Source organism: Lathamus discolor, chromosome Z (genome assembly GCF_037157495.1).
Source record: "Lathamus discolor isolate bLatDis1 chromosome Z, bLatDis1.hap1, whole genome shotgun sequence".
NCBI lineage: Eukaryota > Metazoa > Chordata > Aves > Psittaciformes > Psittacidae > Lathamus > Lathamus discolor.
The window spans coordinates 44712108-44733438 of NC_088909.1; the positions used below are offsets into that span (position 1 = coordinate 44712108).

General features: G+C 38.4%; 1 protein-coding gene across 1 annotated transcript in view; it reads left to right on the forward strand.

Annotated features, from left to right (window-relative positions):
• Positions 1-21331, forward strand: part of KCNN2 (potassium calcium-activated channel subfamily N member 2) — a 58890-nt gene that overhangs the window by 26985 nt on the left and 10574 nt on the right. Inside the window, exon 5 of the mRNA XM_065663147.1 lies at positions 16612-16753. Coding sequence (XP_065519219.1) covers positions 16612-16753 — 142 coding nt within the window. The remainder of the gene's footprint in view (positions 1-16611; positions 16754-21331) is intronic.

A 21331-nucleotide genomic window follows, 5' to 3' on the forward strand; every position in this document is an offset into this window, starting at 1 on the left:
GTTGTACACACTCCAAATTCTTTCAGATCAGAGAGCAATTTACGGATTTTTTTATTATTATTTCATTACTGGATGCAAGGACATATCCTACGGTCTTTGCATTTTTAAATGCAGTAGTTCATTTTTTTCCTCCCCATTTTAACCAACACCTTAAACTATTCAGAATATTTTGCTGCTAGAGTAATCAAAACTATTTGCCATAATTTCTTAAAAACAGTCTTTAGAAAATATGATCATATGGAAGCAGAAATCAGTTTCTTATCACTTCAAAATAAAATTTCTTGCTCCAGTAGCTTAACACACTTGAAAAATGCAACTTGAGATGGGGATTAGGCTATACTATTGGTTTTCTTTTGCTTCTTGATCTGGGTATCCGGCCACAGTGAGGAGTTTGGGTTATGGTTGTCGCCTCAGTTCTAATGAATGGATGATATGCTGACTGAACTCTGACCTTATGCATTAAAGAATTTGTTTTATTGAGAATTTATAATTCAGTCCTAAAACTTCAAGTCTTCAAAGGTCAATTATAGGCGATAGTGTGAGGGGAATTGCACAGTTTAAAGAAGTGGTTATATGGAGGGAAAAATTAGAAGGTTCTTTTTTAATACTTTACATGTTCTTTATTTTCCTTTTCTGTGCTACTTACCCTTGCTGTCGCAATGCATGTAGGTGTTGGGTTTGTTTTTGTTTTTTCCTTAGGTAGTTTTTTGCCTTAAGAGGTTCAAATTCAGCTATAGCTTTCGCTACAGTTATTCTTTAGATGGTACATGATTTGTAGCAAATTGGTTGTACCTGATTTGTAGAAAATTCGTTTTAAGTATTGTAGAGATATCACAGTAGTGGCCAGTGTATGCTTACAACTTCTGCTTAATGATGTAACTGCGCTCTTACAACTTCTGCTTAGTGATGTAACTGTGCAATGTCCCAATACAGTTACCACATACATGGGTTGCCCAGCTTGCCAGACAAATCTTTACTGTTGGTAGTTCCTGTAGCTTACATATTTGCAACTTACTTTAGTTTTTACTGGGTAATTTGGTATTGTTTTGTTTATGCACAGTTGAAAAAGCCTTACAGTAAAACTACTTATTCAAAAGATCCCCAAGAGTGTTTCCTTCAGTACAGCTTGGGTATGTACACAAACTGATAATCCCTATGGAAACATGAAATTTAAACCTGCCACAAAGTTTACCGGCAATTACAGAGAGCCCTAATTTTCTGCCATGCTGCAGTCCAGTGCCTAGTGAGTGGAAAGGTGCCATTCCTATCCCTTGTGGAATATTATTAAGATACCATATTGGTATTGAGTTTAGAAATGGCAGCTTCCTTCTCTTAGTGGGAATAGAAAAGGGCACAGCTCTGCCTGCATGCCTCATTCTGTATTGCTGACTGTAAGAAATCAGTGCTACAAGAAACAGGCACTCTCAAACTGGAGTGATGTGCGTGGCAGAGTTTAGGGAGACTTACCTTGATGTGACACCCTGGTGTCAGGCTGTGATATGGTCTACTGCTGTACATAGGGCTCCCTGATGACTCAGACCAAAAGCTGCGACTGTTCACTTGCCTTCTGTTCCAAGGAACTCAACCTTAGAATTCATTTTTAAGAGGTTTTATAGATTAAAAAAGATGGTTAGGTAAAAGTAAAGTGACAAAATGGTAGAGGGAAGGACATTCGGCTTTCTAAATTCATGCAAGTGACGAGGCTGCTCCCCATTTTGGCCCAAAACACAGAAATTCTCATACCCTGATGCTAGTATTTCTGTAAAGTTTCAATGATATTTCTGGACTGAAACCCAGACACCTTTTTCACTTTTCTTTGTACCAATTGTTGTGGTTTAACCCCAGCTGCCAGCTCAGCCCCACACAGCTTCTTGCTCGCTTTCCCCTGGTAGGGTGGGGGAAGAGAATCAGAAGGGTAGAAGTGAGAAAACTCAGGGTTTGAGGTAAAGACATTTTAATAGGTAAAGAAAAAGCTGCACACACACAAGCAAAGACAACCAAAGAATCCATTCACCACTTCCCATGGACAGGCAGATGTTCAACCATCTCCAGGAAAGCAGGGCTCCATCATGTGTAGCGGTTACTTTGGAAGGCAAAAAGCATCACTCTGAACATCTCCCTGTGCTTTTTAAACCAGCTTAACATGCTGCTGATGACACCATATGGTGTGGGATATCCCTTGGGTCAGTTGGGGTCACCTGTCCTGGCTGTGTCACCCAATTCCTCGTGCGCCCCCAGCCGGCTCGCTGGTGTGGTGAGGTGAGGAGCACTGCTCAGCAACAACAAAAACATCCCTATGTTATGAATACTGTTTTCAGCACAAATCCAGAACACAGCCCCATACTAGCCGATACAAAGAAAAATAGCTTGTAGCCCAGCCAAAACCAGCACACTGATATATTTTAAATAGTTTAATAAAAATACATTACACTCTAACATTTGTAATATGCTTTAGACATTTTTATTTGGGAAACAGAAGGAATGCATTATGATTTTTTTTTATGAAACCCTTATTCTCCTTTTTCCTCTCTTGTTAGCGGTGGGGCATGTATGCGTTCCCGAGTTCTCTGTGTTCTCAGACACATAGTGCTTGCTAACAGGGAATTTGGAATTAGGGCCATGATATGTGACTTTCTTAATCTTTATACTGTGCAAGTGTTGGTGTGTGTTATCACCTACACTCATACTTCCAAAACCAGTGATGTTATACTAGTTCAGAACTCGTAGGCTGATCAATCAAGAACATTCCTGAATTAGAAAGTAGAACATGAATCTACCTTCTTTTTTTTTTTTTTTTTCTCTCTAAAATAGATTGATTGGCAATATTTCTTCTTAAAGCCTTGTTCTGTGTTAAATGAAACCCATTGGTAAAATTCCCACGATTTTCCACAAGTGTGGTTCATTGAATGTTGTAGAAAACTGAACCTATCAGTGCAGTGTGAATTGGACAAGTATCTGAGATTATTTAAATTGCAAGACTCTGGGTCAGGGGCTGTTTTTTATTCTGTATTTGCACAGTGCTTAGCAAAGTGGTATCCAAGAATAACACACATACGACATTGCAGTAACAATAAATGTAATATTCTAGTGAGGAGGGAGCTATCACTTGTGAAAACTGCTGATGTTAGATGAAGACAAATGCCTTTAGTTTTGATACAGTGGTTTAAGACAAACTGTTCAGTTTTGATCAATACCAATCATGCTGGCAGCTTGTGCTGAGAACACTGCCCAGGCAGGAGTAACACCCTGCTAGCTGGTTTGTTTTTCCTGCAGAGAGTTTGCTGCCCAAATTGGAGAAGGCTGGGCAAGAGGCTCTGTAGTCTCTCTTGCGAAGGGGAAGCTGTGTGCATGCCAGTCTGAAATGGGACCTTAAAACCCACTAGATAGTAGGGTCAGTTAATTATACTCATATTAGGTGTGTGCAGACAGTGTGCACAGCACCATGCTGTGAACATACATCAGGTTGAGTTGGAATGACCTGGCACTAAATTAAGGTCTCTCTGCTATACTTGCTTGCTAAGCTTGGCAGCAAAAGAGACCCGTCATTACAAAGGTGCAATGAGAGTAAAAATTACTCCAAATCTCCCAGAGTAGCAGCTGCCTCAACTGGCTAAGAGCAGAAACAGTAAGAGATGGTGTCCTTGCCATGGGGCTTACCGTTTGTTATGGAACCTGATGCAAAATCTGTAAAAGCCACTGGAATTGCATTGACTTCAAAATCTTTGGTGACAGAGCTTGAATGATTGCATCCTGACTCTGTAGTCACACAAATCATGCCAAGTTGTTGAGATAAGCCTCTGGTAAAAACATAAGTATCAGTTGTAAGGAATTACATGCAGGTCTGAAAACAGGTTTTGCAACGCTAGGAAGTAGGGACGCATGGCAGAAAAAAATCTGCAACCCTTGTTACTGTCATCAACGTGCATGAAAATTGATGATTTCATCACCTTGGAATATCTATCTATGTCAGTTTGCATTTGTATGAGAAACAGGGAGAAGGATGTCTAGCAATAATTATGAATAAAACAGCTATTTGTTTTAGGGGTTTTGTCTTGTTTTCAAAAGACTGATTTATTCTATTAATTCATTAAATATTCACAAATAACTTTGACTTGTAGAAGACTACTTCCAGGGTGAAAATAGCAGTAAAAACCAGTGTACACTGTCTTTGAAACAACAAAACATATTGTAATGCATAAACAACAAATGACAGAATGATTAAAGATGTAACTACAGGACAGATTTTTATTCATATTAATGTTAATGTATTCTTCTGTCATAATCATGATCCCCTAGAAGTGTAAATAAATTATTCACTTACTATAAATAGAATTCATACTGTGGGTATGCCAGGATTGCAGGATCGTGTTCCCAGTCTTAGGAGTGCAATAATGTTAAACATTGTTTATTTTGTTATAATAAAGCAGGCTGTGATCATTTTAAAGAGTGTTCTTAATAATCATAAACTTGAGTAGATACACATAGTTACATAGTATTTGTTGTGTCTATTGGACAGGCTACATTAAAAATATTTTGACTTGCAGGCAACTTCGGAGTACAAAGCAGAAAGGTTTTAAAAACATAGGAGTTGAGAGTTGCGTGGGCTTAACAAATGAACATGTTCTTTCAAAGATCAGGATTTTGTGTAAAATGATTAAGAAACAAAGACCTAGTATCTCTGCAATCCAGGGGTTTTCACTTACTACAGTTTTATTTCCTTGCCTGTAATTCTGTGACCCCTCTTTTGGGGTAGGTTATTGGGCATCTTCAGCAGATGCAAAGAGACTTTGCAAGCAGGGTTTGCAGAACTTGAAAGTGTGCAAGTCAGTTATTACTTACTAACAGACCTGAAATCTAGCTGGAGTTTAGTGGTGTACTAGATTTAATGTTAGGACACTCATCAGCCTGGTTAGACAGAAGGTGGTGAAGGTCTGGTGTCCACACCAACCAGGGACAGTCTTTTGTTCTGCTGCATTGCCACCTCCTGCTGCACTGCTGGCACTGACAGATAGGTGATCCTCCCTGGCCCCAGGCAGACCAACCAGCCTGACTAGCCTTCTGTTTTTTTTTTTTTTTTTTTGTGGTTTGTTTTTTTTGTTTTTTTTTTTTTTTTTTTTTTTGGGGGGGGGGAGGTGGTTTTTTTTTTCCCATTAGGACTTCACACCTTTCCATGATAGGGTGTAGTTCCTTCTAGTTACAGTAAAATTTAGTAATTATGACCCAAGGCACTGCTAGCTTATGCATACCCATTTTGGAGCATGCTCTTCATTTGCAGAAAATTAAACATTTGCACCTTGATGCTTAAGCAGTGTGGCTGATCTTCCATTTTATTTTGTCCTTGTATCTTTGGTTGGCTGTTTCTTTCATATTATCAATAGCAGACCAACAAAGATATAAAGGACACAGTTTCAAAGTAATATGCTTCTGGTCAGCTGAGCAAACAGTTAAGTAGAGATGTGACTAAAAATCTTTTAAAAAATGGGGCTCAGCTGTCAAAACCCATACAGGTTGAAGCCGCGACCAGGTGATTCACATGCTATCATAAGCTAAATTAGCTGAGCCATGAAAGTCTATGTTCAGGAACGGGTACTGCTTGAGTAACTGGTGCTAAATTATCTCAGAGTTAACAGTTCAGTGATATGGAAGTGTAATTTTTTTTTATAAGACTTAAACCAGTGCCTAATTATTATCTGTAAAGTCTGTGGTCTTTTCACAAATGTGAAAGATAATATAAAAAAAAAAACTAGCAGAAGTACCTTGTCTTTGTTTGCAAAAAGGACTATGAGCCAGTAACGGTTTTGTGCCCTTAATTTGCTGTATGCCAGCTGACTCATGCTGTCTGAATGCTTTTGAAATGAAACAAAATAACCAGGAGTCAAAAGGCATTGTTCGCTTAGCAGCTGTGTAAATGTTAAAAGTGTTTTATGTAAAAGGAAGAAAAAAATATTTTAGTTCCATTACAGCTTGATGCTGATTGAAGGGACAGGAGGATATTGGTTGAATCTGTTTTGCCTTGTTTTCTACTGGTGCCATTTCTCTATCCATAGTATAGTATGGATATAGGAAATGAAATCTAAAGGGGAGGAGCTTTTCCCTCAGTCCAGCTCTGGACTGAGAGGGATGGTATGGAAGGATGGTATGAGAAGGCATGGAAGGCATTTTGGTTAATAATCAGTCATGTCAGACAAGTCAGTGGCTTTATTTTGAATTCAACATTTGGCTGTGTTTGGCAGTTTGTTGTGCTCCGGCATGCAATCCTTGTTGCTAAACTGGAGACATAAATTTGATGGATAGACCACACATCCATCAAAAGAATGGAATAAGGAACTGGCTGGATGGCCGGCTGCACTCAGAGAGTTATGGTCAATGGCTCAGTGTCCAACTGGAGATGGGTGACGAGTGGTGTCCCTCTCGTCAGTGCTAGATCCGATCCTATTCAACATCTTTGTACTCAGCCTTGGTGAGGCCGCATCTGGAATATTGTGTCCAGTTCTGGGCCCCTCAATTCAAGAAGGACAGGGAATTGCTTGAAGGAGTCCAGCGCAGAGCCACAAAGATGATTAAGGGAGTGGAACATCTCCCTTATGAGGAGAGGCTGAGGGAGCTGGGTCTCTTTAGCTTGGAGAAGAGGAGACTGAGGGGTGACCTCATCAATGTTTACAAATATGTAAAGGGTAGGTGTCAGGATGATGGAGCTAGGCTTTTTTCAGTGATATCCAGTGATAGGACAAGGGGCAATGGGTGTAAACTGGAGCATAGGAAGTTCCACGTTAACATCAGGAAGAACTTCTTTACTGTAAGAGTGACAGAGCACTGGAACAGGTTGCCCAGGGGGGTTGTGGAGTCTCCTACACTGGAGATATTCAAGGCCCGCCTGGACAAGTTCCTGTGTGATGTACTGTAGGTTACCCTGCTCTTGCAGGGGGGTTGGACTAGATGATCTTTTGAGGTCCCTTCCAACCCTTGGGATTCTGTGATTCTGTGATTCTGTGACATGGACAGTGAAATTTTTCCACCTTCAGCAAGTTTACCGATGACACCAAGCTGTGCGGTTCAGTTGATAATGCTGGAGGAAAGTGATGCCATCCAGAGGGACCTTGACATATTTGAGAGGTGTCCAATGCCAGCCTCATAAAGTTCACCAAAGCGAAGGCAAGGTCCTACACCTGAGTTGGGGCAATCCCAGGCACAGCTACAGGTTGGACAGAGAAGGGATTCAGAGCAGCCCTGCAGAGAAGGACTTGGGGATGATGGTTGATGAGAAAATGAACATGAGCCAGCTGCAGTGTGTGCTCGCGGCCCAGAAACCAACTGTATCCTTGGTTGTAATCAAAAAGAGTGTGACCAGCAGGTCGAAGGAGATGGTCCTGCACCTCTACTCTGCTCTCGTGAGACCCCACTGGAATACTGTATGGAGTTCTGTTGTCCTCAACATAACAGGGACATGGAGCTGTTGGAGCAAGTCCAGAGGAGGGCCACGAGGATGATCAGGGGACTGGAGCACCTCCCGTATGAAGACAGGCTGAGGAAGTTGGGGCTGTTCAGCCTGGAGAAGAGAAGGCCCTGCAAGCTGGAGGCCCTATAGCAGCCTTCCAGTATCTGAAGGGGGCCTACAAGGATGCTGTAGAGGGAGTTTTTATCAGGGACTGTAGCAAGAGGACAAGGGGGAGCGGGGTTCAGACTTAAACAGGGGAAGTTTAGATTGGATATAAGGAAGAAGTTCTTTACTGTGAGGGTGATCAGGCACTGGATCAGGTTGCTCAGAGTAGCAGCGGTAAATACTCCGTCCCTGTCGGTGTTCAAGGCCAGGTTGGACAGAGCCTTGGGTGACATGGTCTGGTGTGAGGCATCCCTTACCATGGGAGGGGGCTGGAACTAGATGATCTTTGAGGTCAAATCATTCTCTGATTCTCTGATTCTGTTGTACATCTGAGGGGGAAACTTAAACATGGGTTTATAAAACATTGTACACCAACTGCTGGGTTTGCAGTGGGGTAGTGGTAGGAGAATGTGGAGTTTACTCTGATGTGGGTTCTGTTTCAAGCTTGCTTTTGGTAGTTACAGAGGAATGATGTTAATCTTTGTCCCGCCTCTTTCATCCACTGCATAGTTTTTCCTGACTAAACTAAATTCATCAGTTGTGTAGACACTTAGTGTAATTGGCTTCACCTGAGAGTTATCCAGAATGTTTTCCTTTCTGACATTAGTGGCAGTCCAGGGTCTGAACTGCATTATTTCTGGGCAGGCAACAACAGCATATGTGGGAAATGACCTTGCAAAAATGATTTGCATTAAGTAATAGTCTTCTAATAAAAATGATTTATCACTTCACTGAGTTTCAGAAAGAAGATACTTTGTGTTCTAATTCCTTGCATTAAAGGTGATCTCTTATGTTACTCTACACTTTAAAGAATTCAGCAGATGTGACCTGCAAAGCTTCCCACAACCTGAAATCACAGAGGTACAACACTGCCTGAAATTAAGCAGTGAGGTTTCAGACCACGTATTCATGCTCAAATGTCTTTTCCTTTTGACTTTGTTTTTAATCATTCTATTTTCAGAAAATCATCATATACCTTCTGACTAATGCGTTTCTAAAATTGTAGTCGTGACTGTTTAAACTTTGGTGTTAAATTGCAGCCTTTCACAGTAGATTCTTTCCAAGGTATTCAAAAGCAAATTTTATGTTACATTTAGTTAATATACCAAAGATGTTTGTCAGCTTTCTGTCATACCTGCAGCATTCATTTTCTTCCTTTTCCAAGCATACCAGCATTTAACAGAAGTTGTGCTTGATAATTCTTGATAATACTGCTTTTAGAGCGGTATTTGCACCAACAGTTGAATATTCTTGTTAGCAAATCACATTGGTTGCCTTCCTCGTTCTCTGTGTGCTGGGAGGCAGAAGACCTGCTGACACAATCAGTATGCCACAGCAGGACACTGTTGTCCTTCAGTGATTGTATTTCTGATATCAAGGATTATGATTTCTCTTGAATATTTTTTTGAAAATGAGATCTAGCACAAATAGTTGGCCAAGAAGCAGATGCCATTACCTCTGGTGTCTGCTGGAGATGCAGCAATCTGCACTAGGGAGTACACATTTGATCAGTTCATTTTTACTTTCCTTCAAAGGGAAATAAAAAATCAGACTAAAATAATGTTAGCATGGTGTTAATAATCAACCCTAATGCTTTGCTGTTATTCAGGTAACCACAGTAGTTTTGCTTGTATAGAACATTGAAGTGAAGGTTTTAGTATACCAACAAAAGTATGGGAAATGTATACAAACAATTTATACATTTACAAAAGTATTAAAAAATGGAAATTTTTAGTGGGGAAAAAAAGCATTATTTAATGATATAGAGGATGTTCGTTTATTAAAGCATGACATAGAGAATCTATCCTACAGTTCTGTTGTGACCTTGAACAAAGTCACTTAAATTCAGCGTCTATTCCATGAAGGGAATTGTGTTTACTATTATTGTTTGCTGTGGTGTCCTTATACTGAAAAACAAAATATTTTGGATTTTCCTATTAAATTATAATTAATTCCTATCAAATTATAATAATTCCTATGAAATTATACTGCTTTTATGTTGTTTAAAATTATTGTACCAATAGAGATACCTCACTATACCCATTCTGAGGAGCAAACGGAGGGATGTGAAAATACAGGAAATGCTGTTAATTCTGTATGCTTGCATTTTGCTTTCTCATGCTTTGGGGGAAGATAGTCAGAAAACAGACTACCTCCTGCAGAAGGCTGTGTGGCTCTACTGCAGCTCTACACCTCTTCAGTCACAACTCCTGAACCTAAAGGAGAAATTGACTGAAGCTGGGTGGCATGGGAAAGCAAGACTGTAGATCTCATGTATTTTCAAGGGATTTTTAATCCATATAAATGAAAGTCTCTGTCCTCTTTGCCTTTGGGGTCTCATAACTAAATTTCTTGAACTCAAAAGTTGCAATCTAGAGAAACCTGATTTTTTTCTTTTAAAGATGGAAGATAATTTTACTTTTAGTCACATCTTTTCTTGAGTTCTATGAAAGGTAGCACTCAGGTGTAGTTGAACTCTTATAATTCAGTCTGTGTCAAATATGCCTTGTTTATAAGTTTTTATAATGAATGTTTTGTAGCTGCAGAAATAATACTTAGGAATAAAGTAGTCTGAACCCTACAAGAATAACACACATCTGCAGTTCACTGTCTACTCCTGTTTTTCCTCTCCCAAACTGAACATCTTCTGCTGAGTATCTTGGACTTGTTTATTCTTTAATGTCATGGGCTTTTGCTGACAGGATACAATGTCTTTGACCTCTAACCTGGTAGTCATTACTCACAGGATTAGCATTAGGTTTAGGGTTAGGGTTAGGAGTTAAGGTTAGTGTTAGGGTTTAGGGTTAGAGGTTAGGGTTGGGGGGGAGGTCTCTTTTTGTTACCTTTTTTGATGCTTTCAAATTATAATCTCAGTTACTTTTTATGAAGCATGGCAGCTGAAACAGTTAAGATAACCAGAAAAGTTGTATCTCTGCAGTCACATTTGAAATCCTACAAATGCCTGTGATTTTTATTGTTTGTTCATTTGCATTCGGTTTCTATTGTATATGTATAGTCTTGCAGAAGGCCAGTTCTGCTGAACAAGTGAAAGGAGGACGATTAATAGCTCCCTAAGGGTAGCATTCTTCTCACTAGAGCTAGACCTGCTTCTGTACACTTCCCCATGTTTCTCCCATTAGTTAGCTCATTTCTAGGGCCAATAGAGCACTACAAATTAAATTTCAAGTTTATTTAACATTTCATCTTCCACCTCATACTCTTTGTTGCAAATTAATACTAATTATGTTGATAGCCTTTACAAACCATTTCGCAGTCTGAGAAAAGAATAATTAGTAAGAGTTGGAATTAAATCTAGTTTTCGTATCAGGCCAGCAGTCCCAAATTCACATGGTCCGGTCTTGCGCATCCTCAGTTAAACATGATTATGTGCTTGCCTGCCTCAATCATGACCAAAGAGTTAAGTATGAAAGTCAAATAGATGTGTCACACATCTATGGTATGATTTGCATAGAAGTTACCAATAGGACAATCAATAGGCATTAGATAATTTCTGTTTCTTTGAAGGATTTTCCAACATGTTCAATAGTTATGCCTAAAACAGAGGAAAGAAAAACATTAACTGCATCTGTTATTTTTAACATACTATGGTGAACGTCTCTTAAGCATTTTCTTTTTGGGAGCATTTAGCTGGGCAATACTTCTGTCTTCTAATCTGGCACTGCAAAGATCGATGTGTGCAAATGAGGATGATAATGCCTGTACCATTATTACTGGCGTTAAGTACTATGTACAGCTGTATTACATTTCTGATGGAACTATGGTATTCTGTTGAGTTTACCTTGGAGAGACTTGTGGCAGAAGTTCATCCCTTAGTTGATCATGTACGTACTCACTCCAGAGTAAGGCATACAGCACCACAGACACAGAAATTTGTCCTCTGTGTTTATAACCTTTCTCAAGCAATTTATGGTGTAAATGAACATTTCTAGATTAACCACAAAAATTTGTCCTGAAGGATTTTCCTAGCCTTCTGACTGGGTTGATGAAAAGAAAAAAATTTAAAAACGAGAACACTTTCTTTTTTAAGTATTGACAGCCTCATGCTGAACTTTCATACATAAATATAGAAGTGGAAAATATTTAGGTTACAAGTGCTTTCCTTGTTTCATTTGCTATACAGCAATATGTAGTTATGTTTTTGTACTTCATGTTTCATAATATTAAATGTACTGACTGGCCCCAGTACATTACAGATAAACTGATAGTGAAATCTGGCACAACTTTCAGATGACTCTCAGAAGGATGCAAAGTTTGGTTTTGAAATTATCTTTATAAATATTCAATGAAGTATGTCCAGTTTCAAGTACTGCGACTTAATAGAAACTAAACTCAATGTGGCTTCTCCTTTTCATAAAGGAAACTAAAATATATTAAAGGAATTAGTATACTTTAGCTTGATTGAAGTTAAGCATATGGCTCCAGCAGTGTTCATGATAGACAGTGTGAGCCTAGTCCAAAATCTGAAGCAGTCAATAGAATTTTTTTGCACTGACCACATGCTTCTGCTCTGATCCAGAGTTTCTTTAGAAAAAAAAATCAGGTTTTATGGCCATGCGCTTTTACTTCATTAATTTTTATAGAAGGCAGTACATCAGCTTCTGCTGTAGAAAACCAAGATATTAAATAGTAATTTGCATTTGATAAATGAAATTAGTTCCATGAAAGAAGAATACCTTCAGAGTACTCAATTTGTCAGAAAGTAGTCTCTGAGATTCAGCATCATCTTTGCTGTATAATTTCCCCTCCTTTTTCATCCCTGCTTTTTCAACATACAAGAGAAAAGAAAGGCTAACATTTACCTAGTTCTGCCATTTATGTCATAATGAACTTAAAATTAAGCCCATCTTTTTTCTGAGTAATTCTAATTTCTAAAACTTCTATTTCTGAAGACTATTTTTCAGGGGACTACATGTAGCTTGAAACCGATACTAAGAACTCTTATCTTTGCTGCTGTTCCTCTTAGTAGAGTGCTGTATCACAAATTTAAAGGTTTCCCAATTCCCAGTTTCCTAATACTTGCAGGATTGATTCAACAGATTCTCTTTAAGTTTCTTACACAATTCTTGAATGCAGGTTAAAAAAAAAAAAGTCAGATAACTCTTTCGAGGAGTTTCAGCAACTTGGATATCTTCAGATTATGTTCATAGATTAATGGCTTCTCTTGGAAAGATGGAAAATCTTTCCATCTACCATGACTGCAGACAAGTGTACTGATTTAGCAGAGCATCAGCTCTTCACAGCACCAGGAAAACAAGACAAGACCTTTACCAGTGGAGGTCAAATGAAAGTTTGGTATCCTTTGAAAAAATGGCAGTTCATCCTTAAGTCTTCTCTGTTAGCAGGTTAGTCATTGCCCAGGCATTGAGAAGGAGATGCCTGACAGGAGCTAGGAGTCTAAATAATTTTATGCCTACAAACTTACATTTAGCTGCAGTTTGTATTAAAGAATATAAGTATAAAATTTCTTAAAACATGCCATCTCACCTGTTTATGTGTGTGTGTTGATTTCTCTTTCCTCTGTCCTTTTGTTTTCTTTTAGATTATTTTTCCATCCATCTTAGCTAACAGAATAACACAAGCTGCTTATGTAAAGATACTGTATATTTCTCCGTTGGATTTATTAGTTTTCCATAAATGGTCCACAAACATACTTAATAGAAAAATCATGAATATTTTGACCCCTGAAGAAGCAGTTCAGACAGATTACTTGCATCCATTACTTTTGGTTGGGTTCTGAACTGCTGCTGATGTGAATGTGTATGAAATCCAAACACTGGCCATAGTGTGTTCCATTTTCCTAGTGCTTTTTTGTGGCAAAAACATTTGTGCTGCTGTTCATAAATATTTGGGTGATGTCAACAGGCATGTCAAAAAAAAAAAAAAAAAAGACAAGGAGTGGCATACACTTTTCAAGCTTCCTTTCTGATCCTTAACTCGTCAAGGCAGCCAAAATTTCTTCTCTTGTCTTTATTAGGAGTCAGCCCCGCCATTCCTTCCATATTCCTTCTTTTGAACAGGAGGAAGTGAGAAGGAATAAAAAGACCTGGCTATTATCATCACCTGTCTATTATTTTTATCTGTGTTAACAGATGAAAAGCTGCCAGTACCTATCATCTAACTAAGACTAAAAAGGCACATAGTAGCAGAATGGCCTGATAGTCTGGGAGAGCTCTAATAGCTAGTTAGATCTATCAGTGTCTCAACAGTCTTGGCAAGTTTCTGATTTAATGGGCTGAGCCTGTTTCCAGCTGTTATTAGTCTAAAAGTTTCAACGTTTGACAAAACTAAAATCAGCCTGGATTGCCACTGAAGTGCAGACTAGGAATTTCTTGATGATTACGGTAAAAGCATTTTGTTCCCTACAAAAAGAGGTTTTTTAGTTCGTTCCTTGAATTGTTCAAGCAAGCCAAAACAAAGATGGCAATTACCAGAGGCTGTCCATGGAGTAAGATAAACTGAAATCAAACTACTTAGTGTGAATTAATGTGAATATGATCAAGTTTCATGTTACACTGGATTTTGTCTTAGTCATCTCTTTTTAAGATGAATGTGTTTTACGTGTCAAGATGTGTGATAACTGTGTGCAGCTAAAAAGATGATTTACCAAGTAAATAAAATGTCATCAAATAGGAACATATTTCTGAAGCAAAGTAGTAGTGAAAATCATGATACTGATAGAAAAGGACTGCTGTTTGATAAAGAATCTGGAATACTGCTTTGACAACCCAAGCCACAGCAGTATTGTCAGCTGAGGAATATATTTATGTCTTCCTGAGATGAATGGTAAAACTCCCACTCAGTTTGGCTTGGGAAGGAATCAAGCCATGCTATTTTTGCACAAATGTAATAGTTCAGCTATTTTTGGTTTTAATTGGAGTAGTTGCAGGACTTACATATGCTGGTTAGAGAGCAGTGGATGATGGTGTTTCACATGATGAGTGTTGCCCAGTGAGTAGGAAGTTCCAGCTGTAACACTCCCTGCTTGCTAGCACATTTCTTAGAAGGAGAGAAGAAGTCATAGATCATACTTATGCTTGCGTGACTTCAGACAAGGAGATTTCTACCTTGGGGGAATAAACAGCTTTTCTAAATAATCCTACATTCTGCTGCTGTGTGAAGCTGGATGTAATCCAGAAATTCAGCCTGTTTATAGCTGCCATTTTAATGCAGTGAAATACTGGCTTTTATCTACAGATGGCTGTTTCTAGTGTTTGTTTTGTAGTGTTTCTAGTGCATGTTTTAAGTGACTAAGAGTAGTGGCTTTAAATATTTAAATAAATGTTTTTGTAGTGATTTGAAATAAAAAAACCCAAATAGCTATAAAAAATAAAAACCTCTCTCAAGCTGAAGTTTAATAACAAAATGCTTGTATTTTGGAATCTGGTTTGTAGCGGCTGCATTTTGTTTTGTGTGGAACTTGCTGCAGAAATTGTTTCTTTTTCTTTACTTACTGAGCTTTTGTGTTTCTGAGCTGTTCATAGTATGTTATTTTCCAGTCAGAGTTCAGTGCTCTCAGTTACAGAGTGAATGGATAGTTTAGAACTGCAGTTGAATTCTGAAGTGTGTCACATTCCAGCTTTCTTTCACTGTCTGGCTGAGTGACATGTGGATGCAGGGTAGCCTCATTCAGGCTTGAATCCCAAGTGATCGTGGTGCCTAATGACATAGTAGAGTGCTTGAAAGTGTGTGCTGGCACAACTGTAATCTTACAAAAATCAGAAGGGTGTAGGCATGCACCAGAATTACCAATAACAGAGATTCAAAAATCATGAATGAGGTTGCAAAAAAAACCAAGGCAAAACCAATCCACCTCCCTATAAATCTGGCATAGAAATGATAGGATTATCAAGACAGTGACACCCCTCCTCCCCATCCCTCTTTTAGATTGTCTCTATTTTACTTACAGATTTTTAACTTAAGAAATCACTCCTTCAACACGGATTTAGGGACTGGCTAAGATAATATCATTAGGGATCTAACAGCATAGACAGCTGATCGAAAGCGTCACAGCAGCTGCAGGTATTGCCACCTTTAGGCTGCAGTGGCTACAACAGTCTCCGTTGGAGAGCTACTCTGTCTGGGGAGCAAAATTCCACCTACTTTAGGCATAATAATAAGGCCTAATAAGGTCTAATACTTAATAAGACATTCTTCCCCCCACAGAATGAGTCTTGATAACAGGTTTAAGCCTAAAATGTGTCCTTATGGCTTCCCTGTTGATAAAGTATATAAATTATGTGAAGACTAGATTATTTATCTGAAGTTCTTTTCTTTGAAGGGGAAAATGGATATATTCCACTAGAATATTAAAACTAAGACAACAAATGGCACATCAGGAAATTAGATGTAATAGCTGTCAATACAAAAAGAAGGTTTTGCTGTACAAAGATCTGTATGAAGATTTTGCTGGTAAAGATCTTTTGATGATGAAAAATACAATGCCATACTTTTCTGTTTATCTTGGACATGTAGAAGGAGAGGGAAGATCTTAGGTTGTCTAAGTAATCATTTACAGGGTAGTTCCTGATCAGATTTTGGGTTATAGACTTGTGTTTGAGCCAAGGAGATGGAGATATGCTCTGCTGTCTGCTTGCTCACATATCCGTTTTTGATTTTCATATTTGCCTCGGACTGCAGCAACTATAGTAGACTGGTGTCTTACACTGCTGCAGAGGATTAGCAGAACTTGTACCCCTGATGAAGAGATTTTATTAAATTATGAGGTTTCTGCTATTTTAATAACAGCAACATTTTAATAATAATAAATATACTGAATTGTAAACCATCTGAGTAGCTCTGCTACTGGTGCTGTGGTGCCATCTGTTTCTTTATTGCTGATGTATTTGATTTTTATTTATTTCCTTATAGCTGCTCTCAAAAACGTAGTAACAAGAACGGTTATATGACCAGTTAATATGATTTCTTTCTGACAGCACTAAAGTTTAATTAAAGTTTTCACAATAACAAAACCATTTTCATTTGCTTTTCAGGTACCATGATCAACAGGATGTTACTAGCAACTTTCTTGGAGCAATGTGGTTGATTTCAATAACTTTTTTATCCATTGGATATGGTGACATGGTACCTAATACGTACTGTGGGAAAGGAGTCTGTTTACTCACTGGAATAATGGTGAGTGTTTCTGAATTTATTCACTAGATATGAGATTAAGTTTGCTGCAATCAATTGCAAAATTTATGGTAGTCATAAAGAAATACTTGTTTGCTGGCTTGTAGGCTATATATATACTTGCACCATTGCAATGGTCTTTCATTCCTGGTAATGGAATGGAGAGTTTTCTTTAGGTAAAGTATGTATGGAAAGTGGACCTTTTCACTCCCTCAGTGGCTCCCAAGGGAAGTGAGCAAGAAATACGGGAAATCCCTTCTTCCAGTTACAGGCAAGTATAGCCACATTTTTGTGGCAGTTGCAGCACTAAAGACCACACTTCATTTCCAGTCCAGTAAACCAAAACTGCCAGGGGATTTTCAGCTGAGACACTGACATGGAGTGTTGTTTTCTTTCACACCAATAGCACCCTCCAGGCATATATATGACCTCCAGGCAGCTGCAGAAATTCATCTCTGCCTTGTAAAGTTATTTTTGAACCTTAGCAAAGAAGGAACCAAGTGGAAATGCCAGAGGCATTTACGTAGAGTACTAGGTTTCTCTGCTGACCAAATGCTGTTTTCACTGCAGCTAATCAGCCAGTGCTAACTATTCTTTACCTGAGATAACCCTTCAGTTGAAAAGTTGCAAGCACCTCTTTTTTGGTTATCACTAAAACTTGGCTTTTACCAGAAAGTTAGATGTAAATACTAGATTTTATAGGAGCCTGAAGCTGCAGTTTTGCAATCACTGTGTATTGCACCAGTGTGAACCCTCAGTCCTGGCACTTGTGAAGAGTACAAAAGCCATAGTCTTGATTTAAACTCCATAGACTCACCCTCATTGCATGCTTTGGGCAACACCTGCTTTTTCCCTCTAGCTGTCATGGCTTTATCTGTTTGGGTTTACCATAATGTAAAATTCTATGTGATAGTTTTTAAGTTAGTCAACTTTGGTCTGGTGGTTCTGATGATAACAGCAGAAAGCTCAGGCAGGGCTGCATCAGCAAAGAGGACAAGGGACTGTGATTAGACTGCCGAAGGCATCTCAGATGGTATAGTATGCAGTAAGTACATTGATACATTATGTCAGCAATCTGCATCAGGATCTGAAGGAGAAAAAAAAAAAGGCAAAGTCAAGTCTCCTGTTATGATGTGTGCTGCGTAATTGGTTAATACAGACTTACTTTCATTATTTATTGTTATTTATGTTCATATAGTGCTTCAGACTCTTAACACCTGATTCTTTTGATACCAGTACTGTATAAAGATAGTACCAACATGTAGTCCAAGTTCCTGAACAGTTTACCATCCCCATATAGCAAAGAGAGTGGGGAACAAGGAGGTATTATGCAGGATCAAAACAAGTGATCTTGGCATACCAGACTTTTAAGTACCTTCAGTGGTTTTGCTAGGCTTTGCTATCCTGAAAAGAAGGGGAGGAATTGGAAAGAAAACTATGCATTAGCTTTGCACATGTTTCCAGGAAGCTTTTCCTAAGTCAAGAGTCAATGCAAAAGATTTTGTCTCAAGGGCCTTATTGAAGTCATGAGAAGGAAGAGCCAGGGGTTACAGAATACTGCAGCTGAGGGCAAATGTTCTATATGTGATGCCATAGAGAAAGGAATAATAGAATCAACTATGGTTGTAGCAGATGTATTATAGATTAGAAGTTTAAATGTTGCAATAAAATTCTAGCTGTGGTGCAAACTCCACTGGAGACAATAGTAGCCAGGGAGGCATTACGAATATATCAAAGTACAAATAATGCAAAACTATTTTGGGTCACCTTTTTGGCAGAGATGGCATAGTAGTTGTCCTAGTACTCATTCTTAAATGGACTGTTCAGTGAGGTGGAAGTTGGTGGCTTTCAGATATATATATCTAGCTGAAATTGTGATGGACTGATGAGGGAATGTTATGAGTATTCTTTCATTCTCTTTTCCCTCAAATTTTTAGACACTGAAAGTCCTAAGTCCCCTTAAAATCAGTGTTCTTACCAAGCCAAAATACACTACAATCTCTTAAATGCAAGAGGTGGACAGAAGGCTGACTGAAGAGAGCAAATTCCAACTAGAAATAATGACTGCCTTGTTACTTGAAAATATATACCTGCCTTTTTTTTTTTTTTTTTTGTTATGTGTAATTCCCCTGAAAGTTAAGCAGGAGCTTGAAGCAGTGGGTTAGTATACTCAAAACAGAAAAAATAGAATTGTGTTGGAAATTATAAAATACAGTAATCAAATATAAGACTGTTTTGAATTTTATTCTCAAAATAGCCCTCCTTGCAGTTGAAATTAATGCCATAGTACTTTTGCTTAGCCTAAGTAATTTTAATAAAAAAGTAGATGCTGCATTATACTATTGATATAAGAAAAAAGCCTGAGCACATGAGCATGAATTAATTTAATTTGTGCTACTGATTTTCATCTAAATCAGGATATTCTAAAACATGGAAAGTTTGATGCTTGTGGTTCTACCATTTTAAAGTAACTGTGTTGCCTCTACTTCATTTCTGCAGTTTGGAATAATTCTCACTTTGTTAGTATCTTTAAGGATGCTGAGATCTTTACGGAGCCATAAAATAGCACAGACCTTTGTAGTATAAAATATTAAATAGCATTATGTACTTTCAGCGGAATTCAGTCTTATTTCTGTAAGCTCTTAGTTGTTTAAATAGCAGGTGTAGATTGTTTTCCTTCAAGGTACTGTGAAACATAAACATGCAAACAGTGTAACACTTCATTCTTTTGCAGAAATGCTAAAAAGAGCTCATTTTCATGTATTGAGATCCTTCATATCCCACAAAGCCAAGAGGGGTAACCTGAATGTTGGAATACCTTGCCAGTGCAGTAAGCTGTTCTGGAGCTAAGGAATACATATATGCACTGCTGTGCATATACACCACAGATGTGGTTGTCATAGCTTGCTGGTGACAGAATTCTGTTGCTGCAGGCAGAGTCGTTAATATGAAATAAAAAGCTACTGGTTTTAACAGCGTTTGGCCTTTGTAACAGCTGAGTCACTCTGAAAAGCATTCATCGCAAAGGCTGGGATAATTTCAATTCAGACCAAATTCCTTTGGTCTATCACCATTCCTCTGGCTTTTTCGGGGGCTGTGGGAAGTGGCATCTAATATTTCTCTGCCCTGCTAACTTGGCATAAACAGCTGTATTGTGCCACTTTGCCAGGGGTGTTGCTATGAATAATCTCATTCTGGTTTAGCATTCATTCTGTAAGCAGGTAGAACTCAAGTTACATCATTAATTTGATCCTGGTTATCCTGACATACTGGACCAAAAGATGTCCGGTTTTCTCTTCATGTATGGGGTAACTCATTTGTTTATTTGCCCACAGAGGTCTTCAGCACTTCCCTTCTGCTGTTTTTCACAGAAAGGAGTCTAGAGGAGAGCTGTGTATTTTCTGGGGAGGCAGGGCATATGGTAGAGCATCTCCTGACTTTTCAGAGGGGTTGGTGGATTTCTGAAGTGCTCAGCCTTAAATTGCATTGTCCATCTTCTACCTTTTTAACTCTTAATGATCTGGAGAAGGCAAGGAACTTACAGACCTGTTTTGACTCACCTCATGGGGAGAGCAAAACTTCAAGTAAATGTCCACGAAGAGGAAGAAGAGAAACTAGAAAGCTTGGTACTGAGGACTGAAGGGAAGAAGGAAATGCAGCAAAATTACAAAGGACTCATTCAAAGGAATGTTGAGAGCTCCTTGGGGATAGAAGCTTTGCTAGGTGAGAATTAATTGCAGAGAACTAGGTGTTTGTGAGGGAGCAGATGGATTTATTGGAACAATATACCAGGGAATGAGGAATTAATTGCTTGCAGTCTTTTACAAAATTCATTGTGTGCCTCAGTAAGTGAGCAAAGAAAGATTTATATATTTTTATTTTTTTTTCTCTTGAGGACACTGTGTGAATAAGGGCTTCCAATGAGTTAATTTATTTTGCAGTCACTATGTGTTTATTACTGGAATTTTATTGTGAAAGCTGGATTCAGATATTTCTTGTGTATTTTCTGGAGAGAGTAAGGCACTCATAGAGGTGGAGAATGGAGAAATAGAGACAGAATGGAAGAAAGCTCGGTGAATGAAAATGTGGTAAGCTTCAGTGTACAACAAGAGATTGCTTTATACTGGACACAGGTGCAATAATAACTAGATTGGGGTGAAACTGCAAGTTAAACACAGCCTGATATATTTCATCTTCTTTTTGTAATTTTTAAAAAAGAACTTGTAAAGAGTCATTAGAAACAAAACAAAATAAAAAATAAAACTAAGGCAGCAGAATTTATTCATGGTGTAAAGTAAATGACAACTTCAGATGTCTGTAATGTTGCTTCTCATTACCTACCTCATTTTGGCATCCTTTGCTTTCCTTCCTGAAAAAAACAACCCACATTTAAATTTGTGATGGTGATAAAGGTGTTGTCATTTCGAAGGGACAGGTACGTACTGGCTTTGGCTGTTCTTGCATACATATACACAACACAAATGAGAAAATTGACACTTCCCCCATACAAGTTTCGAAGAAATGGTCTTGTGTATGTGTGCTATTTTAAATTGTAGTAAGATAAGCAGCAATACTGTAAGA